At 44.0% G+C, this 27,487-nt stretch overlaps 1 protein-coding gene across 5 annotated transcripts in view; it reads left to right on the forward strand.

Moving 5' to 3' along the window:
• AGO1 (argonaute RISC component 1) overlaps positions 1-27,487 on the forward strand; it is a 47,814-nt gene that overhangs the window by 20,201 nt on the left and 126 nt on the right. For 2 of the 5 annotated variants that reach the window (XM_009204714.4, XM_021939353.2), the window contains 8 exons: positions 4,382-4,566; positions 10,833-10,992; positions 11,175-11,265; positions 12,330-12,524; positions 14,597-14,731; positions 15,330-15,431; positions 16,681-16,880; positions 17,123-27,203. In XM_009204714.4, the coding sequence (XP_009202978.1) occupies positions 4,382-4,566; positions 10,833-10,992; positions 11,175-11,265; positions 12,330-12,524; positions 14,597-14,731; positions 15,330-15,431; positions 16,681-16,880; positions 17,123-17,231 (1,177 nt within the window). In that variant the 3' untranslated portion in view covers positions 17,232-27,203. The other 3 variants (XM_003891583.5, XM_021939350.2, XM_021939352.2) reach the window with 3 other exon arrangements.

Below are 27,487 nucleotides of genomic sequence, written 5' to 3' on the forward strand. Positions count from 1 at the left end.
AGGCCTGAATTATTTTATTGTTATAATTATCATTGGTAATAAATAGTAGTAGTGATGACTGTAATGTTTACACCAAAATTGTACTTAAGTACCTAATTTTTATTCTCTCATTTCATCTTTACAGTGAGTAGGTGGTGATATGTCCATTTTCAGGAGACTGAGGCTCAAAAGAGGTTAAGTAACTTGTCCAAAGTTTGCACATCATCAGGAAGGTGTCAGAGTTGGAAGCAAATCAGATCTGAGCTTCAAAACTTGTGTTCCTAATTGGAAACAAAATAGAGCAGCTTGTTTAGCTGGTTGTCAGGGCCTCTGTGCCACCATAGCTGGGAGTAGATGGCACCAATGAGGAAAGTGTTTTAGCCAAATGACCAGGCAGTAATGGCTTGAGAAGTCAACAACCCCTCCTCTGGAGTCTTTTTTTTTTTTTTTTTTTTTTTTTGAGATAGAGTCTCACTCTGTAGCCCAGGCTGGATTGTAGTGGCGTGATCTCGGCTCACTGCTGCAAGCTCCATCTCCCGGGTTTACGCCATTCTCCTGCCTCAGCCTCCCGAGTAGCTGGGACCACAGGCGCCCGCCACCACGCCTGGCTTATTTTTTGTATTTTTAGTAGAGATGAAGTTTCAGTGTGTTAGCCAGGATTGTCTCGATCTCCTGGCCTTGTGATCTGCCTGCTTCGGCCTCCCAAAGTGCTGGGATTACAGGCATGAGCCACCACGCCCGGCCCTTTTTTTGTTTGTTTGTTTGTTTGTTTTATTGAGATAGGTTTAAAATGCCACAAAACTCACAGTTAGTTGTTTCCTACATATAGCATACAGTTAGTTGGTTATTGCCATGTTTTGAAGTGGTTGCTTCTCATAGTCTCTGGATCTGGAGTGGGATCAGCACACTGTAGGGATGAGGAAGAGTTGATGGAGCCGACCGTTTTGGCTAGGCAAGGGTAGTGGGGAAGTATGCTGTGATGAATTCAGCTGACCTTGGAGTCATGAGAATTCGTTCTTAGCTGGGGTGCAGTGGTGCGTGCCTGTAATCCTGGCTACTCAGAAGGCTGAGGCAGGAGGATCACTTCAGCCCAGGAGTTTGCTGGGCAATATAGATTCTATAAGTTCTAGGTCAGGCACGGTGGCTCCTTTCTGTAAACCCAGCAGTTTGGGAGGCTGAGGTGGGCAGATCACGAAGTCAGTAGTTTGAGACCAGCCTGGCCAATATGGTGAAACTCCGTCTCTACTAAAAATACAAAAATTAACCAGGCATAGTGGCACGTGCCTGTAGTCCCAGCTACTCAGGAGGCTGAGGCAGGAGAATTGCTTGAACCCAGGAGGTGGAGGTTGCAGTGAGCTAAGGTTGTGCCACTGCACTCCAACCTGGTGACAGAGTGAGACTCAGTCTCAAAAAAAAAAAAAAAAAGTTCTAACAGCTCCTGATAGAGCTGGGGACTATGGGACCTGCCCTTGCTCTTCTTCCCTTACCCCCTCACGGCTGCACAAACAACCATCATAATTGTGGTTCCTTGCAAATGGGTTCTTGTTTCCTTTCCTGAGTTCTTTTTTTTTTTTTTTTTTTTTGAAATGGAGTCTTGCCCTGTGGCCCAGGTACAGTGGCACGATCTCGGCTCACTGCAAGCTCCGTCTCCTGGGTTCATGCCAGACTCCTGCCTCAGCCTCCTGAGCAGCTGGGACCACAGGCACCCACCGCCATACCCAGCCAATTTTTTGTATTTTTAGTAGAGACGGGGTTTCACCGTGTTAGCCAAGATGGTCTTGATCTCCTGACCTCGTGATCTGCCCACCTCGGCCTCCCAGAGTTCTGGGATTACAGGTGTGAGCCACTGCGCCTGGCCTTTTTCTGAGTTCTTTAGCCCCTATTTAAGCCAGCCTGCTTGGCAGTATTGGAAAGGCTCCCAGCTTTTTGCCTTTGTGCCATAGTCTCTTCATAGTAGTTCTATTCTCTGTGTGCTCTTGTGTTTCTCCCATGTCCTTCCCTTGTCCATTTCTTTTGGGATAATCTATTGTTTTGGCCATTTTGGGGTATGAGCACCAATAAACCCAGAACCTCAAACTTGGAAGAGTTTATCAGACATTCCCTTCCCCCAGTGACACCTGGTTGTAAGGGGTAAGAATGTGGCTTTTTCATGTGGGTCATTAGTAGCCAGTTAAATCTGTGGTTCTGACTGGGCTAACGGTAAAGATTTCCAAGTCATCTATGGCAGTGGCTGAGATTGTCCAGTGAGAATGTACATAGTAAGTGGAGATTGAAGATATAACTTAGAGGAACTGGAAAATAAACAGAGCAAAGTCCCTAAGTGTGTATGGGGTGATGGGATCCAGAGCACTGAGAAAGGGCATCCTTTCCACTGAGAAAGTGGGAGAAGACATGAGGGTGCTATGGGGTTCGACAAACTAGTAGTTGGGGGATGATGGATGATAGAGTTCTAGATGCAACCCTCAATTTTTTTCTGGCTAAAGAGGCCCTATTACTTTAGCTATATCACCTTTAAGATAGGATTTTAGGACCTTCCTCATGTTAAACATCTCACAATAGTTTATGGCCCCCAGCACTGGACACAGTATTCCAAGTGTAGTCTGGTAGTAGAGAGAAGATTGGAAATACGTCTTTCCTTGAAGTTGAGACCCACTATTCATGAAATCTGATAACATACTGGCTTTTTAATAGCTACATTGCAGTTGTATACAGGGCAGAGAAATGGAAAACATACTATTAATGGTCAAAGCCCTAGCCGTTATTTATGTGAAACAGTGGTTAGGTAATGTTTTTTTATTCTAACATTCATTTTGAAAATAATTTTTTAAGATAAATATAGAGAATAACATGTATCCATCCAGTTTTGTCATATTTATCCTTTTTTAAATGTAAATATTACAGGTAAATTTGATGTTCCTTCATGTCCTCCACCCTAGTCCCATTCCTCCCTTCTTTTTTGTGACAGAGTCTCGCTCTTGCCCAGGCTGGAGTGCAGTGGCACAATCTTGGCTCACTACAGCCTCTGCCTCCTGTTTCATGCAATTCTCCTGCTTCAACCTCCTGAGTAGCTGGGATTACAGGCACTCACCACCATGCCCAGCTAGGTTTTTTTGTGTTTTTGGTAGAGACAGGGTTTCATCAGGTTGGCCAGGCTGGTCTCGAAGTCCTGACCTCAAGTAATCTGCCTACCCTGGCCTCCCAAAGTGCTGAGATTACAGGTGTGAGCCACTGTGCCGGCCCCATTCCTCCCTTCTGATGAAGCCACTGTTATGAATTATTGTAACTATCCTATTCAATTTATATACCTATATATAAATGATTTTAAATTTTGCATAATAGTATTTACCATATTTATTTTTCTTGTGTGTTTTTACTAAATATGTGAAAAAATACTTTCTCACAAAACTATCACATTGCTATTTATATGCTATATAATAATATCTCCTAAACAACTGCTTCCATGGTCGTCTTGTACATTGTTTTTAAATTTAAATGGAAGATTATCACAAATTAAATTTCCTGCTGCTTATTTCAGTTTTTGAGTATCTTTATTTAGCTTGATTTTTTTACTCTACTGCATGTGTGTCCTCTCTTCCAACTTTGTCTTCCTCTCCAGGGTAAAGCCCTAAAGCCAAAGGAAGGAAGCTTAATAATTGGCTCTTAGGTTTCAAAGAACCAGTTGGGAAGGAGGGAACTCATTTTTACTGAGCATCTCCTGTCCTCCCGTCACTGTTGGAACCTCTGCTTTGAGCAGAAAGGCCTTACACATGGGCGTCTGCCTATTTCTTTGGACATGTAATGGAGCACAGGAATCAGCTGCTTGAGTGGGGCAAGGTGGGAACCCTGAGAATTCCCATAGGTCCCTTTTCTGGGCTTCCTCATCTCCTTGCTTGTACCATCGAACACTTAGCAAGTACTCTCTTACCTTACTCAACTATAAATGTATTTTTTACATTAGCTATTATTGTGTATCATTCATGTTACAATCTCAGTGTTAGCTGGGTGCAGTGGCTCATGCCTGTAATTCCAGCACTTTGGGAGGCTGAGGTGGGAGGATCACTTGAGTCCAGGAACTTGAGACCAGCCTGGGCAACATAGTGAGATCCCATCTCTACTAAAAAGAAAAAAAGTTAGCCAGGCATGGTGGCATGCCTCTAGTCCTATCTACTCAGGAGGCTGAGATGGGATGATTGTTTTAGCCTGGCAGCTCGAGGCTTGAGTGAGCCCAGATTGTGCCATTGTACTCCATCCTGGATGACAGAGCACCCTGTCTCAAGAAAAAAAACCAAAAAACCAATCTCTCAGTGCCTCTTACAGTGCTAAACACCTAAGATGGATGGATTTTTGTCAGAAGAATTCAAGTGAGACTCACTGCCTCCTTTGTGACCATGCATGTGTACAGGAACTTCACAGACCAGCTGCGGAAGATTTCCAAGGATGCGGGGATGCCTATCCAGGGTCAGCCTTGTTTCTGCAAATATGCCCAGGGGGCAGACAGCGTGGAGCCTATGTTCCGGCATCTCAAGAACACCTACTCAGGGCTGCAGCTCATTATTGTCATCCTGCCAGGGAAGACGCCAGTGTATGGTACAGTTCTCTTGGGACAGTGATAATGGTGATAGGACTCTTCTCAGCGTAGCTCCCTGGGGTCTCCTGGGAAGGACTCAGTCTAGAGTCTTGGCTTTGACCAGAGCTGTTACTTAATGTCAGTGCTCCTCTTATAGGAGAAATAGCATGCCTGAGCCATTGAGTGATTCCAGAGCCTAATTATCTGCACACACTCCTTCCCAACAACATTTACTGGGGTCCTTTGTGTGCTGGTCCTTATGCCAGGCTAAGCTGGGCCAGGTACAGAGATGGGTTGGTCTAGATTCCTATCCTTAGGAGTGCGTTGTTTATCTGGACATTGTGCAGCACAACCAAGCAGAATAGGTGGTCCTGTTAGTATCGTGTTGCCTGGTAATTACTTGGACTTTTTGAGAGAGACTTGCTATCTCTCCTCTTTTCCTCTCATTTTTTAGAATAAGAATGACTATATAAATTTCTGTCACAGCACTTTTCTTTTATGCCATTTTCCGTCTCCATCTCTCCTGCTTCGAAGGAGTAAGAGTTCCTCTTACCTTGTTCAACTCCTCTGTGTTCTCTTTCCCAACCCATCCTGCTACCTTTGGGACTTCATACCTTTCAACCCTCAAATATATTCAGATCCGCCATCCTAATGCACATTACCACAAATTTGCCATCTCTTTTAGCTTTTGTCTTCCTGTTTCCTTCATTAAACTTTTTGAGGCCTGGTACAGTGGTTCACACCTGTAATTGTAGCACTTTGGAATGCCAAGGTGAGAGGATCACTTGTGCCCAGGAATTTGAGGCCACTCTGGGCAACAAAGCAAGACCTCATCTCTACGAAAAAATAAAGTTAGCCAGTCATGTTGTGCACCTGTGGCTCCAGCTACTTGGGAGTCTGAGGCTAGAGGATTTCTTGAACCCAAGAGGTTGAGGCTGCAGTGAGCCGCAATTGTGCCACTGTACTTCAGCTTGGGTAACGTAGTGATGAGACCTTGTCTCAAAACAAAACAAAAAAAAACCTTTTTGAATGAGTTCTCTGTATTCTCTGTGTCTCTTTCAGCCATCTTGCCTTCTGTCTACCTTTCTCCTAAATCTCTGCACAGGCTTGCCAATGACTTTTCTCAGTTGTCCTCTTGACTTCTGGATATTTTCTTCTATCTCTCCTTATTTATTTTTGTCATTACTAGGAATCCTTGGTGTTCTACAGGTTCCTGTTGTCTGCCTTCTCATTCTGCCTTTACATTTTATTAAAATTCCCATTCATTTCAGTTGCTTCAATCATCACCTATTATTATATGTGATTAAAATCTTGATTCAACCCTTGAACCCTCTGCAACTTCTGTCTGTCCCTTTGGCCTCTCTGCCTTTCTTCTTCAAGAGGTTATTGATCACCTATTATGTATGGAACACTGTGCAAGATCTGGATATATTGATGAATAAAACAGATATAGTGTCTGCTCTTAGAAAGTGTTTTATTGGACCATCTCTTCAGTAGTTTGTCCTCTCTATAAACCTTGTCTTTCCTACTTCTGTATTTGACATCACAGTTGCTTCTAAGTACCTTCATTCAAACTTTGGAGACAGTCTGTCCTTTTGCTTCACCTTCATTGTTCTTCTTCACATTTTTCTCAAGATAATACGCCCTGCTCTTGATCCACACTTCTCAACTGAGTTCTAACCTTCCTTTTTTTCTTTTTTTTGAGACAGAGTCTTGCTCTGTTGCCCAGGCTGGAGTGCAGTGGTGCCATCTCAGCTCACCGCAACCTCCGCCTCCCGGGTTCAAGTGATTCTCGTGCCTCAGCCTCGAAAGTAGCTGGGATTACAGGTGCGCACTACCACTCCTGGCTAATGTTTGTATTTTTAGTACAGATGGGGTTTCACCATGTTGGCCAGGCTGGTCTCGAACTCCTGACCTCAAGTGATCTGCCCGCCTCGGCCTCCCAAAGTGCTGGGATAACAGGCATGAGCCACCATGCCCTGCCTCAAGACTTTCTTGAATGGGTTCCAAGTAAGACTTTTTGTGACTCTACTATCAAAAATACCTTCATTGGTTACTATTAATTACTGCATAAAGGGTTTTAATGGACCTGATCTTAGTTTAATGTTTTCAGCTTTATCTTGCACTGTTCGCTTGCCACTCATACTGGAATGATTGCTGGTTCTGGAATTGTTGAAGAGAGCTGAATTTGAATTTAATCCTGGCTATACCAGTCAACTGGCTTGGACACATTACCTAACCGTTCTGAGCATCATGAATTAATTATATAAAAAGCAGAATCTAGCACAGTGCCTGGCATGTAGCTGACACTCTGAGTGCTCATTTCTTGTCTGTGGTTTTCAATCTCTGGTTTTGTTCACGTCATTTGCCTTTACTTGGAATATCTGTATCCTCTTCTTCTTGTCCCCCACCTTGCCCTTAAAATTCTCTCCATCCTTTAATACCCAGTTTAAATACTACTTATTTTTTATTCTTGACATTTCACCTGGAGAGTGAACTTGTCTCTTTCTGGATTCCTCTAGTGTATCAGACCACTGATCAGTTACTACCTTACTTGATACTTTGTTGTGGAGTGGATCCCATTCTGCTCTGAAATCTTTCCTCTCTATATACACACCTAAGGGAGTGCCTTTCACTGATATGATACTTAGTAATTAACTTATGGAGAGAAGTTGTTTGATCTTCAGTCCTTGTCTTTCTTGGGCCCTTGTATGGATGATAAGGATGCTTTTTAGGAGAACTTCCTTGAGAAAGTATTCATGTTTCTGATTTCCCTCCATTAAAGGGAAAATCCAGTGTTTTGGCTTGGGAATGGTACAGCATGCTTGGGAAAGGCAGTACTTACTCAGAATTTTCCCTTTCCTGGGCTCAATTATGTTACACTTCTCTCTAGCCTCAGATATTTTATTGGGACCTCGAGTTTCTTTCATTTACATGCAGTTCCTTGATTATATCACCTGGACAATCTGACTGGTACTCTTTTTCTGCTGGCTTAGTTCCTAGGCAATGGAGTCATTTGCCTAGGAACTAAGCCAGCAGAAAAGAGCAGCCGTCAGACTCTTCTAAAGACCCTTCACCATCCCTCCTGGGAAGCTGGGTAAAATGGCATCCTCCTTGTGATGGTCAAAGCAAGGTCCCATTGGCATTTGGTTGCCCTGAGAGTGTAGAAGGACAGTGTCACATTTGCCCTGTTCTGATCAGGTAGTATACCTATCCTGTCTTTAGTATATTTAATTGCTTCCTCTCCACTAAACTGATATTTTTTTTTAATGTAAACTTTTTATTAAATTGTATATATAGAAATCTTACATGTTCAGCTTAGTGATATTTCATAAAGTGTCACAGCAGCGTAACCAGCACCCAGTTCAGCAGCAGAACCTTACCACAGCCCCAGTCACTACAACCTCCTACCAGTGGTAACCACTATTCTGGCTTCTAATACCATAGGTTAGTTTTGCCTATATTTAAACTTTATATAAATAGAATCATATAGTATATACTTTTTTTGTGTCTGACTTCTTTCATGCAACATAAAGTTGTGGTTTGTTATAGTTTTTCCATCATATGAATATAACACAATTTCCATCTATTTATCCGTTCTGTTAATGTACATATTTGAATTGTTTCCAGTTTTTGACTATTGAAAATAATGCTTCAGGCTGGGTGCAGTGACTCATGCCTGTAATCCTAGCACTTTGGGAGGCCGAGGCAAGTGAATCACCTGAGGTGAGGAGTTTGATACAAGTCTGGCCAACATGGTGAAGCCCCGTCTCTACTAAAAATACAAAACATGAACTGGGTGTGGTGGCGGGTGCCTGTAATCCCAGCTACTCGGGAGGCTGAGGCAGGAGAATTGCTTGAACTCGGGAGGTGGAGATTGCAGTGAGCTGAGATTATGCCACTGCACTCCAGCCTGGGCAACAGAGGAAGACTCTGTCTCAAAAAAATAATAATGATAATAATAGTAATGCTTCAGTGAACACTCTTCTATGTGTCCTTTGAACATATATAACCATTTTTTCTTGAGAGTGTATCCAGGAGTGGATTTTAAGTATATCAGTTTATCCTTTCACCAGCAGTGTATAAGAGTTCTAGATAATGCCGGGCGCAGTGGCTCACGCCTGTAATCCCAGCACTTTGGGAGGCCAAGGCGGGCAGATCACGAAGTCGGGAGATCGAGACCAGCCTGGCTAACACGGTGAAACCCCATCTCTACTAAAAATGCAAAAAAATTAGCCGGGTGTGGCAGCGGGCGCCTGTAGTCCCAGATACTTGGGAGGCTGAGGCAGGAGAATGGTGTGAACCCGGGAGGCGGAGCTTGCAGTGAACCGAGATTGCGCCACTGCACTCCAGCCTGGGCGACTGAGCGAGACTCCATCTCAAAAAAAAAGAGTTCTAGATAGTTTATATCCTTACCAAACTTGGAATCCATCTCAAAAAAAAAAAAAAAAAAAAGAACAGGAATCCCGGGGTCATGAAGATACTATTTTTAAGTGTTTTTTTTTTAATGATTAAAAAAAAATCATTCATGTTTAGAATTAATCTATCTCTAAATGGAGCAAAAACTGTTGCTTTTCTTTTCCATGGCAGTGGTGCAGAGCTTAGACTCTTAGCTTCCTACCCACACTTGGATTCAGCAAATGTACCCAGGGTAAAAGCAACTGCTGAAGATAGCTCACCTCTGAGATTTTTTTTTTCTCCCTCTCTGGAATTTTACCCCCTCTAGTTCTTGTTTTCTCAGCATTCTCTGCTGCCTTTAAAAAGATGATTTTTATATTTTATCTGGCTTTTCTGAGTGCTATCTGTAGAACTGGCTTGCCACTATTCCATCTCTCTTGGAAGTAGATATGATCTTTTTAAACATGCTCAAATCTCTTCCACTGAAAGCATACCAAATTGTTGGTCAGTCCTACATTTTCTTCCTGATACCTTAGATCACCACAACAATTTTTGCCTCTGTACACTAATATTTTTTTTTAACCTTAATATCACTAATTCCAGAGGATATTTCTGGTCCTGATTTTACCTCATCTCTTAGACGCATTTCACTTTGTTGACCACTTGCTCCTTCTTGAAACACTCTCTTCCCTTGGCAGTCGTGATACAACATTATCTTGGTCTCCCTTCTAGCTTTCTGGATTTTTTGTCCTTTGCTGACTCATCTTCTTGTTCTGCCAATACTGGGAGTTCCTCAAGATTCAGATCTAAGTTGTCTTCTCTTTTTACTATGTTATCTTCCTTAGTGATCTCAAGATCATGCCTTCAACTACTCTCTGTACCTAATTATCACACAAATTTGCATCTCCATTTCAGACTACTCTTTTGAGCATTGAACCACGAGACCCATTCGCTTAGTTGATATCCTTACTGAGATGACCAAAAAACGACTTCAGACTCAAAATGTGTCACAAATAATTTATGGCCTATTTTTATTTTATTTTATTTTATTTTATTTTATTTTATTTTATTTCATTTATTTTTCCAAGACGGAATCTTACTCTGTCACCTAGGCTGGAGTGCAGTGGTGTGATCTTGTCTCACTGCAACCTCTGCCTCCCAAGTTCAAGCGAATCTCCTGCCTCAGTCTCCCAAGTAGCTGGGACTACAGGCATGTGCCACCACACCCAGCTATTTTTTTGTATTTTTAGTAGAGACGGGGTTTCATTGTGTTAGCCAGGATGGTCTCGATCTCCTGACCTCGTGATCCACCTGCCTCGTCCTCCCAAAGTGCTGGGATTACAGGCATGAGCCACCGCGCCCGGCCCTCATCCGTCTTGTTAATCTAAGCTACCCTTATATCCTCTAATAGGTCAGTCTAGTGACCACATTCTTTCTCTTACAACATGCTCCCCTTGCTCTTCTTTTTAGCTGCTATGGTCTTTCTGTTTCTCAGACACATCTTGCTATCTTCTAGCAGGGTGCATTTTTGCATGTTGTTCCCTCTGCCTAGAATGCTCTCTCTCAAACTCCCTCTCCTCTAAGTCCTTTGCTGTCCTCAGATTTCATTTCAATCATTACCTACTCAAGAATCCTTTCCTGACTAGGTTTTTATTTCTTATTTTATGCTGTCATTGTTCCATGAAGTTTTCTGTTGTGTCATTTATCAGTGTTGTAATTTTCACAGTTTTTAAAATTAGTCCCTATTTAGTAAGCACTATGAGAGCAGGGACCTTACGTGTTTCCTGTCATCATTGTGTTCGCTAGCACCTCATACACTGCCTGGCATCTAGTAGGCATTCAGTAAATGTTTGTTGAATGCACTAATCATTTCTCTCCCCGCCCATAGCTGAGGTGAAACGTGTTGGAGATACACTCTTGGGAATGGCTACACAGTGTGTGCAGGTGAAGAATGTGGTCAAGACCTCACCTCAGACTCTGTCCAACCTCTGCCTCAAGATCAATGTCAAACTTGGTGGCATTAACAACATCCTAGTCCCACACCAGCGGTATGAACTCTGTTGTCCACTTGCCCTTTTCAAGGTACCATGCTGGGAATTGATGAAGAGATAGGACCCTGGCCAGGCAGAGTGAATCAGACACAAGGGGGAGAAGAGCAGAGTGGGTATTGGATGGTGCCAGCTAGAGAAGACCCAACGCCTCACCATTTTGTTTTCTCTTCCTTGCTCAGCTCTGCCGTTTTTCAACAGCCAGTGATATTCCTGGGAGCAGATGTTACACACCCCCCAGCAGGGGATGGGAAAAAACCTTCTATCACAGCAGTGAGTGATATTCTCCAGCTGCCTCATAAAGTTCTCCTCTTCACTCTGAGTCCTCAAAACTGCCCATGATTTCCTTCCCTCAGCTCTGGCTCTTGACCCTTCATAAGATCTCCATTTAGCTCGCTATTCCCAATTCCCATTCCCTTGATATGTCATAAAGGTAGCTCTGTATGGTGTCTTTTTTCAGGGAGAGTAGTGAGAGTGTAGCCAGAGACTTGACTCATTCTGCATCACTCTTGCTCTGCATTTGAATGTCTCTCTCCCCATGCCTGCTTTTGGCATGTAGGAGAGGGACTGTATCTTCTCTGAAATCCCTTTAAAGGGAGTTACTTAGTTGATGGGACTATCCTTTCCTCTGCCCATCCTCACTGTGTAATAGATTAGATGTTTTTCCTATCTCTCTCCTGACTTTTCTGCTCTTTGTCTCCTAGGGGCTTCCAAATTGCTAGGGATCAGACTTCCTTTCCCACTTGTATTTCCTAAACCCTCACATTTCTGTAGGCACACTGGTCTTAACCTCAGTAAGTGCAGGGAAACCCTATAATACGCTTATCCCTGTTTTTCTTGTGGCCATCCCTCCTAGGCTTTGGCCACTGTCTCCTTTCTAAATGGCGTTTCTTCCATCAACCACAAGAACACTGTTACTATGGTCATGATTCCTGGGTAGATTAGCATTTGAATGGGAAAAAGGATAAACTTGGGACTGGAAGAGGCCATTGTTTGGTCTAGTAGTACTAAACCTTCACACGCTCCTCTGCAAAGGGTAGAGAAATCAATTTATCAAGTACCTACTGTGGGCTAGGCCCTGTGTAAGGTGCTTAATATGGACCGCAGTAGCACTGCAAGCAGGTGTTCTTATCAACATCTGAGAAGAGGAAAAAAGATCAGAGAGATTGAGTAACTTCTGCTTGTGTGATAGAATAGAGATTGAAACCAGGGCTCTTTGAATCCCAAGCCCTACTCATTCAGTTGCAGTTTTCTTGCTAAGAAGCCTTTCCACAAACCCATAGCCTGACAGTGAGGGTGAAGGTTCTAGGAGCTAATCCTTTTTCTCTGACTGTCAGGTGGTAGGCAGTATGGATGCCCACCCCAGCCGATACTGTGCTACTGTGCGGGTACAGCGACCACGCCAAGAGATCATTGAAGACTTGTCCTACATGGTGCGTGAGCTCCTCATCCAGTTCTACAAGTCCACCCGCTTCAAGCCTACCCGCATCATCTTCTACCGAGATGGGGTCCCTGAAGGCCAGCTACCCCAGGTAGGGCCCACAGTAGGTGGAGAAAACCTTCACATCATGGCTGGAAAGCTAGGTGCTACTACCTTTTCTAAGCTATTGGCACTGGGAGGTGTGTCACTTCTTCGGGAACTTTGCTAAATGGGGTAGACTTGGGGGCAAGGATGGCAACTGAGGGATGGAGTATACAAGCATCTGTAGATTTTTCTTCTCATAATAGAAGACTCTCAGTGCCTATTTAAGTAGTTGGTTCCTGTTGGAGACTGATTGTTTAGACCAGTGATTCTCAAATGCTAGCTTACATTAAGATCACCTGGAGGGCTTGTTAAAACAGTTTTAAGGGCTCTACCCTTAGAGTTTCTGATTCAATGAGTCTTGGATGAGGGCCAAGAATTTACAATACTGACAAGTTCTTAGGCAATGCTGATAGTCTGGAGATTGCATTTGAGGACTAATGCTGTTTTGACCTTCCTTCATAATACTCCTCCTATTCATTCTCACTGCCAGTCTTCTTTTTTTTTTTTTAACTTCTATCCTGAACTGGTATCCTTGACTACCGTTTAATAGTATTATAACTACTGTTCCAGTGAACTTCTTGTGTGCCATGAACTGTGCTAAGCACTTCACGTTTTTTGTGTGTGTGTGTGTGTGTGTGTTTTTTCCTAAATCTGAGAGGAAACATGTTTTATTTAATGCTTTACAGTAGTCCTATGGAATAATAGTGTATTTACATTTAACAGATGAGAAAACAGGCTTGGAAATGTTACATGATTCTTTAATGTCATCAAAGCTAATTAGGAGTGGAACTGGGATTCATACACATTGTTCTGATTCCATAGTTTATGCTCTTAACTGTTAGGCCCAGTTTCTTTTTTTCTTTTTTTTTTTTTTGGCGGGGACAGAGTCTCACTCTTGCCCAGGGTGGAGTGCAGTGGTATGATCTCAGCTCACTGCAGCCTCTGCCTCCTAGGCTGAAGTGATTCTCTTTTCTCAGCCTCCCAAGTAGCTGGGGCTACAGCTATGAGTCATCACATCCAGGTTATTTTTGTATTTTTAGTAGAGCTGGAGTTTCACCGTGTTGGCCAGGCTGGTCTCAAACTCCTGACCTCAAATGATCCACCCGCCTTGGCCTCCCAAAGTGCTGGAAATACAGGCGTGAGCCACGGTGCCTGGCCATTATCCCCAATTTCTAAGTCATCCAGTATTTTCTAAAATATCAGACACATTTATCATATTACATATCTGTTCAGAAATGTCTAGTGGCTTCACATAGCTTTGGGTTAAAATTCAAACTGCTTAGCAAAGCAATCAGCAGTTATTAAGCCCTACTAGGTTTTCTATGCTTTTGCTTAATTGTCTATCTTAGTCTTCATAACAGCTTTGTGAAGCAGGTCTTAGTAACATTAACAGATGTGGAGAAAATGAGACTTAGTGGAGTTTAATAACTTGCCCAATGTAATACAACTAGTTAAAGCTTGGATTTACGTCTAATTGATTCCAAAGTCTATCGTTCTGTACCATACAGTTTTGACCCTCTATATCTGACATCCATGGCCATAGGAAACTATTGCCTATGATTATTTACTTCTAGCTTTTCCTTTAGCTAGCCCATTTTCTAATAATCCTGCTTGCTTTGTAGGACTGAATTCACCTACTCTCTCTGCACCCATTATGGAGCTATATGTCTGCTCTTCTCTGGTGGTCCACAACCTGTCTGCTCTTGGAGCCCAAAAGAGAACTCTCATTAGCTGCCTGATCCTGAGTGAAACTAACTTTGGGCATTGTAATTTTAGTGATTTCTCTGTGAACCTTGGTTCTGTGTGTTGATATTAGGTCTCTTTATACACAAGAACCAGATGTTTGTTGTCTTCTGATGCCAAGCCTCCTGGCCAAGGTTTTATAGGAACATATTAAGTGAACTGAGTATAAGGCTGCTTTTGACAAGAAGGGCCTATCATCTCTAATTGTTGAGCATCAGCATATAAAGGGAGACTGAGCCAAAAGCTATATTACAAGTGGCAATTCCTTAGTTCAGAAGGGTATGAACTCAAGAGGAACTGTGTGTTTCTTTGTTTCCCTCTCCATTTTGTGCCTAGATACTCCACTATGAGCTACTGGCCATTCGTGATGCCTGCATCAAACTGGAAAAGGACTACCAGCCTGGGATCACTTATATTGTGGTGCAGAAACGCCATCACACCCGCCTTTTCTGTGCTGACAAGAACGAGCGAGTGAGTGAGGGCCTGACACTGAGACCTCCCGTCCCCTCCTTCTGTCTCCCTTATCTTAATAGAGAAGAAGCCCTTCAGATAAAGGCTGGGGATTTAGTCCTTGTCCTGTCCATCCTCCCTGGCCCCTTCCCTCCTCCTAGCTCTTGTGGTCCTTCCTCTACCACTGCCTTCACTAGTGTCCACCTCCTCCCCTCCTTCCCTTATACTTCCTTTCCCTCCTTCTAGCTCCCTGGCCTAGACCCCATATATAGACCAGCTCCCAGAGAAGGGAAAGGGAACTACCATTTATTGAACTCCTCCTATGTGCCAGATACTGTACAAGGCGTCTTCCTCACAGCAACCCTGTGAGGTAGGTATTATTATTATCTCCAGTTTAATCTCAGAAAGGTTAAATGACTTGCTAAGATCATACAGCTAATAGGACTTGAACATAGGTCTGTGTGACTTTAGAAGCATATTATTTAAAGATTCAGTACCCTCTGGGAATAGCAACTTTGGCTTTGTTCTTGGGATTTTGGTGAAGTCAGAGTAGAATTGAGCCAGGGTCCTAGTTAGGGCCTGGCAGGTCTTGGGATCTTGGTTGTTTGTCTCTATACAGATTGGGAAGAGTGGTAACATCCCAGCTGGGACCACAGTGGACACCAACATCACCCACCCATTTGAGTTTGACTTCTATCTGTGCAGCCATGCAGGCATCCAGGTAGCTGGGCTATATCTTGGGGTTCCAATGGGTCAAAGATGAATTGTTTATTCACATTGCCTCTACAATATATCAGTCATCACTGAATGACATCCAAATTATGTTCGTTTGTTTTGTTTTGTTTTATTTTGTTTTGAGGTGGAGTCTTGTTCTGTCCCCCAGGCTGGAGTGCAGTGGCACACTCTCAGCTAACTGCAAACTCTGCCTCCTGGGTTTAAGCGGTCTTCCTGCCTTCCCGCGTCAGCCTCCCGAGTAACTGGGATTACAAGCATGCGCCACCATGCCTAGCTAATTTTTTTTTTTTTTTTTTTTTTTTTTTTTTTTGAGACAAGAGATACAAGCTCTGTAAGCCAGGCTGCAGATGCAGTGGCTGATCTCGGCTCACTGCAAGCTCTGCCTCCCAGGTTCCGCCATTCTCCCTGCCTCAGCCTCCTGGTAGCTGGGACTACAGGCCCGCCACCGCCCGGCTAATTTTTTGTAGTTTTAGTAGAGATGGGGTTTCACCGTGTTATGGGATGGTCTCGATCTCCTGATCTAAGTGATCGCCAGCCTCAGCCTCCCAAAGTGCTGGGATTACAGGAAAAACCTCGCCCGGCTAATTTTTGTATTTTTAGTAGGGGTGGGGTTCACCATTTGCTTCACTGGTCTTGAACTCCTGACCTCAAGTGATCCACCCGCCTTGGCCTCCCAAAGTGCTGGGATTACAGGCATGAGCCATTGTTCCCGGCCAGGACTGCTCTCTTAATAAGCCCTGATACACTTGCAGGTTACCTTTAAGAAGAGTGCTTTATGACATTGGTAGTTTTGCGTCCGCCTGTTCATGGGTGAATTATCTACCCAGCCTTATTCTTTTTTTTTTTTTTTTTTTTTTTGAGGCCCAGGTCGCTCACGCTCTAGGCTGGAGCATAGTGGCGGATCTCAGCTCACTGCAAGCTCCGCCTCCCGGGTTTTCGCCATTCTCCTGCCTCAGCCTCCCGAGTAGCTGGGACTACAGGCATCGCCACCTCGCCCGGCCTAGTTTTTGTATTTTTTTTTTTTTAGTAGAGGCGAGGGGTTTCACTGTGTTAGCCAGGATGGTCTCGATCTCCTGACCTCGTGATCCGCCCGTCTCGGCCTCCCAAAGTGCTGGGATTACAGGCTTGAGCCACCGCGCCCGGCCCCCAGCCGTATTCTTAATAGTGATCCTGTTCCCCTATTATCAGCCATCTCCTCTGCTCAGCCTGGGACCCTCATCTTCCTATCTTCCCAGGGCACCAGCCGACCATCCCATTACTATGTTCTTTGGGATGACAACCGTTTCACAGCGGATGAGCTCCAGATCCTGACGTACCAGCTGTGCCACACTTACGTACGATGCACACGCTCTGTCTCTATCCCAGCACCTGCCTACTATGCCCGCCTGGTGGCTTTCCGGGCACGATACCACCTGGTGGACAAGGAGCATGACAGGTGAGATCTGGGATCAGGTTGGCCTCCTTTTTGCTTCAGCCTGTTGTGCCAGATCTTCTCAACTTTCCTTGGGTAGAAGGAAAGGAGTGCTGTCCAATTTGGTGTCATTGGGCTCCTCTGCCCAATCCTGGGTTGGGGTTTTCTCTTAAGTTGGTATGGGAATTGGCATCCCAGGGCTGGGTGAGGGAATTAGCAGCAGCTCAGTTCACCAGGAAGGACTTCTTTCATTTTTTCCTTTTCAGTGGAGAGGGGAGCCACATATCGGGGCAAAGCAATGGGCGGGACCCCCAGGCCCTGGCCAAAGCCGTGCAGGTTCATCAGGATACTCTGCGCACCATGTACTTCGCTTGAAGGCAGAACGCTGTTACCTCACTGGATAGAAGAAAGCTTTCCAAGCCCCAGGAGCTGTGCCACCCAAATCCAGAGGAAGCAAGGAGGAGGGAGGTGGGGTAGGGAGGAGTGTAGGACGCCTTGTTTCCTTCTGTAGAGGTGGTGTAAGAGTGGGGAACAGGGCCAGCAAGACAGACCACCAGCCAGAAATCTCTGATATCAACCTCATGTCCCCTACCCCTCACCCCATCTTGTCACATCTGGCCCTGACCCCAATGGACCAAAAGGGGCAGCACTGGTGCCCACCATACACACAGGTGTCTCATGTGACTCACAGTGCTAAAGACTCATGCTTGACAGCTTGGTAAGGTCAACTCTGTAGCCCTGCAGACAAAAGCTGGTTAGGTTTGGGTTTGATACTTTAGATGGGAAAGTGAGGGGCTTGAGAAAGTGGGTGGGAGGAGGGAAGGATTTTTTAGGAGCCTTAATCAGAAAAGGACTAGATTTGTTTAAGAAGAAAAATGAAACCAGACCCAGATCAATATTTTAGGATACTAGATGTTTTAATGGGTTCAGAATCCAGTTTGTAGGAAGATTTTTTAATGGTTTTGGTTGCTCCTCCCCCAGCTGCCATCCCCCCTTCCCCTTATTCCTCTCTGTCCACATTTTCTGCCCCACCTTACTTCTCCTCCCTGACAGACATCCAGCCCCTAGTAATACTTAAGGCACTATGGCACTTAGCTTTGAAGTGACACGACCCTGTCTTCCTTCCGCCCGCTGGTGGGTAACCAGTGCCTTCCCTGTAACGGTAATGCTGCAGAACTGCAACCTTTTGTACCTTTCTTTGGGGAATGGGGTGGGGGTGGGAGAGGAGGTAGATGGGGAAGAAGTACCCCAGACCCAACAAACCTCCAGCCAGAAAGCCAGCTATTTTGCATTTGAAGGAATTGACTTCCTCATTCATTGAGCTTTTTAAAAGATCACAACCTCAAGATGGTTAAAATCCATTGACATTTGCACTTTCAAACATGACAAGTCTCGGAGCTGCTGAGATGACTGGCCCCTGGCCTTTCCACTTATGCCTCCTTTTCTCCTTGTTCCTCCTACCTCCCACCCCACCCAGGTCTGGAGTTACTTTCATAGCATTTTTCACTCTTGGCTTCTTTTCTCCCTTGATGGTCAAGTCTCTTGTGTTTCAATATTTCTTAACTGGGGTGTCTTATAACAAAAAACTCTTAGGTCTAAAATGAGAAAAAAGAGAGAAAACAAAATGTTATTTTTATACCATAACTTGAGTGTATTGCCAAAATTTGGAAATCCTTCCCATGCCTGATGAGTTTATATCCCGGAAACATTGAGCCATCAGAATGAACTGTGTACCTGATTTGTTCTCTGACCTGGCTAGGTAGGGAGGGGGTGGTTATCACCCCAAGATGGGGTCCGGGCTCCATCCTTCCTCTGTGCAGATAATACCTTTCTCTTGCTGTAGCCTCCCTCCTCTGCACTGTCCTGCACTCTTTCTTGCAAGTGCATCTTTTTCCTTCCTCTGGACTGTCCTCTGACCCTTTGGCTCATCCTAGATTCCAGTGTGTCCTGTGGACAGGCTGGGGAATTTTGCTGCTCCCTATTGCTTCTGTTTACACAAATGAATTTTTCCTGGTTTCCCACTAGGGCATGTGAGTGGGTGGCATGAGCTTTTTTTCTTCTTTTTGTCTTGAGACATGGGGTTTGGCTGTCTTGCAGGACTGGAGAAGGTGGTGGTTCTAGCTTGGTCTCTGCTGGCCTTGAAGCAAGCATCCCCCCCTGCCCTTTTTCCTTGACTGTTCATTTTTTTCCTGCCCCACCGCTTGGGATGGGGAGTTGCAACTTCAGTGTGGAATTTCCTCTTTTTGAGGAGCCTGGGTTTGGATCTATCTGATCTGGTGATGAAGCCATGATTACTTTAGACCTAGCCCAGGCTTGGAGGCCAGCTGGAGGCAGGAGGGTCTAAATCCTGGCCTATAGAGTTAGAACTACCGTTTCCTCTCCTCAGCTGCCCTTGTATGACCCGGATTTGCTATGCAAAACAATCTGTCCCAGGTTCTGTTCTGGTTGGCTACATTGTTCAGCAACTCACAAAACGTAGCACAAACATTCATTATGGAGAAAGCATCAGGACTGTTGAGTAACTCCTCCTTTACTTTTTTCCTGCTGGCTACAGCATGGGGTGCCCTATAGGCACAAGCCCAGCTGAAGAACAGAATGGAGGGCTCTGGGAGGAGGCAGCTCACTGGAGAGCCTACATTCCTTACACAAGTGCCTAAAGAGAGTGATGCTAACACTCCATCTGCCCTGTCCATTGCCTTCATATACAGTCTACTTCGTGTTCTGTCACCCTTTGGGGAGGGGAGCTCTTCTGGGACAGTGGGCTCTGCATGTTCTCTACTTGGGTACATTTTGGGGCTAGGATCAGGGCACTATTCCTGGAGGGTCCAGTCATTCACCAGCATTTGCAAATGTCCATAGGGAGCAGGTGGCAGCCTCTACTCCCAGCAACAAGTTTGTGTTCTCTCCTTTTCTCTCTTTGCCTCACTCTCTCCAGTTGGTTATCAGCTGGGGCTTGAGCTTGAAATGCATTTTTAGCCCTTTGGCATGGCATATGCCATTCAAGAAATAAAAAAGCAAGAGAATCAGCTTTGGGCAATGACAAGAAATGACTTCTTACTCTGATTTTTTTGTAAAAAAATAATTTTTGAGACTTGAAAAATAACCCTGACCTTGAGGATTATTCTTGTTTGAAAGGTGGTGGATGCAGATGGAGAAGTGGTGTTGGCAGCAAGCTTTGGCTCATGTGGATTTGGTTTAAGTGGTGCTTCTTACCCAAGCTTCAAGGAAGTGCTTGGGGGACCCCCAGCCTCATCCTCTTAGATGGGTCTCTTGCTCCCTTTGTACCACTGTTTTGCCTTCCTTTTCCTCTTCTCTTTTTCCCTGGCTTCCTTTCCCTTTTCTACTATTCACTCTGCTTGCTTGCTGGCCGGCCTGCCTGCCTGCCTGCCTGCCTGCCTATGTGATAATGAAATCTCTGCATGGCTGCAATGATCCCACTGTTAGCTGGCAAGGTCAGGCTTAGCTCCTTGACTGCAGACGACCAAGAACCTGTTCCCCAAGCCCAGAGATGTTCACCTGGGCTGGACTGCCCTCAAGCTTATACTAGAGAAGAGCAACTGACCTGCCCAACTTGTGTGAAGTCAGGAGGGTTTCTGGCATTTTCCACACCTGTCCACTCCTTGGAGCTGGTTTCTCTCATTGCTTTTACTAAATCTGGTTCTTTTTCTCTTTACCTGGGGCCTGCCTTTTCTGAGATTGTCTTAGGGTTGAGCTACTTGGGTATCCTGGGCTTGAGTGTTAGGGGATGGACATAAGGGAAAGAGTGATGAGAAGAGAATGGAGAGAATTTGAATAAAAGGTGGGAAAGGAGAGAGCCCTGTTCTTTGATTGTTTATCCAGTCCAACCTGATCCATTAGGGATTGAGGTGCTACACTGGCCTCCAGGGATAAGCCTGGGGCTATTGTTGCTGGGAACTTATGCTTAACATAAAGCCGAAGAAGAAGGTACCTAGAATTTTGAAACTTCCCTAAAAAGCTCCTAATGCCCACCTGCTAGATAGCTTCTCTGTGGCCTCCTATTTAGCTAAGCAGCAGTGTTTTTGGATACTTCTCTTCTTCTGTTTGTGAATAAGGCCAGCACTCAAGATGGGCAGACAAGGGCACGCTATTAGCTGGCCCATAGGATATCTGTAAGGCTGGTGGGACAATTTTGGACCTGGAATCCTGTGAACTAACAAGGTTGGAAGTTTCTTCCCCTTCAGGGTAGAAAAATCATCTCAAACTAACCAAAAGGCAGTTTTGGAAACTACATTGGGGGAAGTTATTTTTATTTATATATGGGGCCTAGGCCAATCCAGGATGGTAGCTGGAATACCTTCCTTCTTAAAATCTGATCATGGCAGGGATATGCAGGGCACTTTTTACTATTTGGCCTTCTAAGCAGATTGGGAAGGAGGTATTTTCTGGTTTTCTCTTTCCTCCAACTTAATAGGACTTGCCTTCTCCCTGGGCAGGGAGAGAGGCTGGGTTGGTGCTCTCCCCTTACTCTACTCACACTGACTTAGAACCTCTGGCTGCTGTTTGGGCATCCAAGAAAGGGAGGGGAAGGAATGAGCTAAAAACAAAACAGAATGAGGTGGGAAAGGGAGATTTCCTTCTCTACAGAGGAAAATAGGAAACCCTCCAAGAATTGTGCAAGTAAAGACATTCGTCAAATGTACTGAGTCCCTTGGTGTAGTAGCAATAAGGAAAAATGAAATTACTTTCCTGTGCACACAGTCCAGCCTAATTGGTGTGTGATGTTGCACTTAGCAGCCATGTGGTGGGCATGTGTGACTACTCTGGGTTTCACTTTAGTTTCTAAACTTTTTATCCCTCTCAAGTCCAGCATGGATGGGGAAATGTCTCTGGATCCCCACAGCTGTGTACTTGTTTGCATTTGTTTCCCTTTGAGACTTGTGTTTGTGTCCTGCTTTGAGCTGTACCTTGTCCAGTCCATCGTGAAACTATCCCAGCAGCTGTAATGTACAGTTCCTTCTGAAGCAAGCAACAGCAGCAGCAGCAGCAGCAGCAGCAGCACAATTCTGTGTTTTATAAAGAACAGTGGCTTCTATTTCTGAAGTGCGGTCTTTCTCTTTTTTTCCTACCAGCAAAACAAACTTTTGGGACTGATTACATCTCTAATAGATTTTAGGTGAGAATAATACTGTAGATTGTTATGCAGGAATACTTCACAGGGCCTCCATTTATTCTTCATTCAACAAACATGCAAAGTACTGTGCCAGCAGTATTGTGGGGAGGGCAGGCACAATTCAAAATGAGGAAAATAGTGTCTGTCTCATTAAGGGAATTAAGTTTGGTGGGGGATATGACTAGCCAACTGGTCCCCTGGCATAGGAGAAAGATAATGAGGGAGTGGAATAAGACTATAGCAACGAATATAGGGAGGAAGGGACAGATTTGAGAGACAAGAGATAGAATTAGTAGGACTCGATGGCTGGTGGAAGACAAGAGTAGAGGTTAGCTCCCAGGTTTCTCCTTGAGCATAGGAGTGTGTTGGGACATTCTGCCAGTCAAGATGGGGGTGGCAGGGGGAGACTGTAGAAGGAAGGTGGGGAGTTTTTTGAAGAAAGACAATGTTGTGTAGACTGAGTTTTGAGGTTTTTTTGGGGCAATAAGGGTAAGGTGTCCAGTAAACACAGGTTGGTGCTCAGGTAAGACTAAAACTGCATTTATGGATATGGGAGTCATATAGATGGTAGTTAAAGCCATAGGCATGAACAAGTTAGCTTAGGAAAAGAGAAGAGAAACATAGTATACAACCCCCTAAGAAACTCAGTTTAAAGGATGGGGCAAGGAAGTAGATCTTAAGGTGACAGATCACTGGTAGAAAGCTTGTGGGTTTTTTGTTTCTTTGTTTAACCAGTTTAGTGAGGTAGGAGAAGAAATCAGAGTAGAAGTTTCATGAAGGGTGTGATTAACAACATGAACTGCTGCAGAGAAGGAGTTCTTTTTTTTCTGTGTGTTTTACCTTTCTGCTCCCCATCTGTTGGGGATCTTATAACTCTATGACCTACTTAGGTTATTCTCCAGTATTTCTTGAAAATGAGCATTGGAAAAACCAATTCTAAAATGGCTAAGACTAGGACTTTCAAGTTCCCCACAACTACCACCAATTAGGAGATAATTGTAAAAGAATAAACAAAACCTAATTTTGTTCCAGTGTACTAGATAATAGTAGAATACTATATTTATTTCCATAACTTGTCTTCTTTAGAGCCTGTGAACTCCTAGGAGCAGAAGCTATATTCTCTTCATTTTTGTCATCTCAGGGTCATGGCATATACCAACAGATCAGTATGTGCAAATAGAATTGAAATAGGCTAGTAGTCTGTAGTTTATGAGTATGGGCTGGGTGGGCAGCAGATCAAGAAGTGATAGGAGTACACAGGATGAACTCAGAATTCCTGAAATCTTTAGGTAAGCAGATACTTAACCAGATTATCATTGTCTTTTCCCACTCACCCCAAATTGGAGGTTTTATGGTTTTGTACTTTAAGCTGGTGGTATAATTGTCAAGCATGTAAATTCTGGCATTCTTCCTGGTACTGCTAGAGCATTGTTATTTCAATGCATGGGGGTAAGAAGGCTCAGAGAAGGATTCTGGCAGAGGGCCCAGTGAGAAATCATCAGTGGTAGCCAGTGTGTACATACGTTGACCTAGCATTCCTCTGGAGGCCAAGTGTTGTGAATTGGCCTGTGGCTATCACCTGGCAGACTCCCTTGGGAAAGAGCTAGCCAGCCCCATGCTTCTTTTCAGCAGCAAGGGTTAGGGAGGTTGGTTGAACTTGAAGAGCAGATTAGACATGGAGCAGATTTTGCCCAGTTGAAATAAGACATATATTTATGACCCCGAGTGAGGCAGAAATAAAGTACTTAGCAGGGGGAATGGGAGGATGATGATTATGGCAAATTTTGCTATAACCTTTAGTTTTAGAAAAGATTGATACTGAAAAGCCTTCAGGATTTGCCTGTGGTTGCTACTTAAGTTAAAAAAGACTGGGAGCCTGCATTGTCTGGTCCTGGAGCTCAAGGTTTTCAGTGAAGGCCTGTCCTGGCACCTCTGGGCATTCCTTTTCATTACTAGTTGAGCACCCTTCCTTCTGCTCTGTCAGTTGGCAGAATACTCTGGAGCACATTCTGGACTAGCAGTTGCCTTGGGGTAGTCAGCCTGGGTATTTGTTTGGTATCTCTTGGTGTAGCAGATCCCAGAATCTCACGGCAATTTGGATTTGGTGGCTAAAAGAAAGAGTTAGTGCAAGGAAAAGACTAGTTGGAAGTTCTGAGTCTGGGCCATCCTTAAGCTGCTGTCTACTGCTTGAATGGGAAGTAATGTTGAATTGGAAAATTAGCTCACCTTTTTTGTTCCTAGCTTTGCAGACATTTATTCCTCTGATGATAGGCTGAGAAATGCCTAGGCAGGCTTAGAAGGCACACAGAGCATGACAGAAGTACTCTGTCAAAGCAGCTGTGTCAAGAAGGAAGAGCTGGAAAAGTGGATATGCTGGGGAATTAGCCACATTTAGTTTTCCACTTACGCACAACTGCCTTCTCCAGTATATCATAGAAGGGTTTTTTAGGCCTTTGTGGCTTACCCTGCAGGAACATACTATCCTGTTGTTCTGGACTGTAGCACCTTCACCACCATCCTCTTGGCAATGGTTTTTTGTTTTGGGGTTTTTTTTTTTTTTTTTTTTTGACAAAGTATAATATTGAGGGACCTTTTTAGGGAGCCTTTGATCCTTTGTCCCCATTTTCCAAAGGCAGGGAACTTTCCTCTTAAAAGAGACAGTGGGAACTTTTAGCCAGGTTTTTGGAAAAGGCCTGTGAGCTATTAATGAGAGTGAGCTGCAAAAGGAGGAAGGGTTTGTTTGGGTGCTTTGAAGTACTTGGCTAGGTGTTTTCTACAGTATCTTATACAATTGCATCTTACAGCATCTTTACATGCAAAATAGTTTATCAGTTATCTTCAATTGCATATTACAAAATTCTGATTAAATTTTTCTTAAATAAGAAAACTATCATTTCATATGACAAGAAAGCCTAATTTAATGTTACTCCAAGGTTGGTTAATTCAGTGGCTCAGTGATAACACCAAAGAATTAGTTTCTTGAAATCTTTTTGGTCTGCCATCCTCCATGTTGTTTATCCTTACGCCAGTTCGCCTCATGGTCCCAAAATGGCTACTGTAATTCCGGGAAGGAAATGCTGACAGAACCATGCCTGGCAAAAGAGACAAATTTTTCCGTGTCCTTCTAAAGCAAGGAAGTCTTTTCCTGGAAGCTCCAGCATATCCGGCCTCATGGCTTTGCTAGAAATGGGTCATCTCACTCCTGTCATTGGCAAAGCAAGTAAGATCATCCATCATGAGTGGCTTAGATGAATGAATTATCCTTTGAGTCACGTAGACTAGAAAGTCCAGTCATGTCTACCAGCAAGAAAGGAGATAAGGGCTATTGGATAAGCAGCGTCTGGTCTCAAAGGTACTTCAACTTTTACAGATGAGAAACATGAATCTGAATGACTTTCCTAGGCTCACAGCAAGAGAGGGCCTTCAGTGTTAGCTGTGTCTGTCCCTAAAGCCCAAGTTTTATATTGTATCTTGCTACAGTGTAAAGTAACTTACTTTCTACCTTGTGGAAACTGATGGTCTAGGACAAGAGATTTGAACTCAGGTGCCCAGGTGACTCTAATCTTGGCCCATGTGAGAAGATTCTACTGAGTTGCTGTCCTCATCCAGTGATGTTTCTTGTCTCACACAAGAAGCCTAGGAGTAGAAAGTCCTAAGTGGAGTAGAATAATAGTGGCAGCAGGGAGGGAAGTGTGCACTGTGTGTCCCTGAGCCTGACTTACTGGGCAGGAACTTGGCGCTTAAAGTGGCAGCTGGCCACCCTGTCTTTCCTGCATGCACTGAGTATTTGGTAGCTGATTATGCCTTTCCTTAGTGACCAGTGATATTGATCATCTTTTCATGTGCTTACTTACTATCCCCGTATCTTTGTTGTTCACATCTTTTACCCATTGTATTTGTTGTTTTTGAGACAGTGTCTCACTCTGTCACCCAGGCTGGAGTGCAGTGGCACGATCACGGCTCACTGCAGTTTCTGCCTCCTGGTCTCAAGCAGTCCTCCCACCTCAGCCTTCTGAGTAGCTGGGCTTACAGGCATACACTGCCATGCCCAGCTAATTTTTTTAAAAAAAAATTTTTTTTGGTAGCAGTTCGGTCTCATTATTACTGCCCAGGCTGGCCTCTCTCAGCTTCAAGCTATCTTCCCGCCTCGGCCTTCCAAAGTGCCGGAATTACAGGCATAAGCCACTGGGCCCAGCCTCTTTTACCTGTTTCAAAATTGAGTTTTATTGAGTTGTAAGAGTTCTTTATTCATTTTAAACACAAGTCCATTGTTGGTTATATCTTTTACATCTATTTTTCCCAGTCTGGCTTGCCTTTTCATTTTGAAGAGCAAAAGTTTAAAATGTTGTGAATTTATTAAAGCTCCATTTGTTGCTTTTTTCTTTTCTAGTTTATACTTTTGTGTCATATTTTAGGAAATTTTGCACTGGGTATTTGATGGCTCCTGAGGAGGTTCAACTTTCAGAGGGCACTGATTTCTCTGCACCTGAAATTTTGTACTATTTCTGTATTTCTTTCTTCTCAGAACAACCAGTGTCACCAGGTATGAGGGCAGAGTTTTAGCTTGTTTGCTGAGCCCCATTCTTGAAGCTTATTTATTTATTCATCTATCTATCCATCCATCAATCCAACAAATATACTGAATGCTGCTATGTGCCAGGCACTGGCACTGTTCTAGGTACTGGGGCAATGGGAGTTAAGGTAATACCCAATGACCCTGCTCTGTACCCTTAAGAGCAGACTCACTTGGGGATGAGTTATCCAAAAATAGGGTGTACATGTAGTCAGGAGAGAGCCTCATACAGCTTTGCCTTTGGCAGAATCCTTCAAACCTCTTTGTCTTCCTACTTCTTGATATTACAAATCATGAGCCTTTCACATGCGTTCACTCTAAAGAGGTGGGTTCCTGGATAGCAGAAGTAGATAGAAAGGCATCATTGACATTTATTGAGATGGAGTGAATCAGAGGGTGTAAATTCTGCTCCGTCAATGTCGAAAAAGACTAGCCGATCTCAAGGGTTCATCACTGTCACCATGTCTATTGTCTATTCTGGAAGAAGCTGAAGAAGTCTGCCTTTGTTTAGGGAACCAGTTCCAGAATCAGAGGGGTTGAGGATATAAAAGACCCTTGCACAAGAGTTGGTATTTACCCTGTCAGATGCTGCTACCAAGATTTGGATTGTGTACAGTCGAGGATTAAAAATGACTTTTAAGATGCAGTGTTTCATCTGGTGACATTTAATTTGATATTTTAAAATTGGGGAGGGTATTTTCAGCCACGGGGGTAGGGATGTGAAGGAAGCCGAAAGTAAGACAGAATTGGAGTCAGATGTGGTTTTGAGTCCCATACATTTATTAAGTGTTTAATATTATATGGTAAGTGCTTTAAAATGGTAAATACTTCTGTTATTCACTAAAATTTGGGGAGGGTTTCCTCTGTGCTTTATGTACATTCCCTAACCTTACAACTGTGTAAGGTACATACTGTTCTCTCAATTTT

Source organism: Papio anubis, chromosome 1, assembly GCF_008728515.1.
Source record: "Papio anubis isolate 15944 chromosome 1, Panubis1.0, whole genome shotgun sequence".
Lineage (NCBI taxonomy): Eukaryota > Metazoa > Chordata > Mammalia > Primates > Cercopithecidae > Papio > Papio anubis.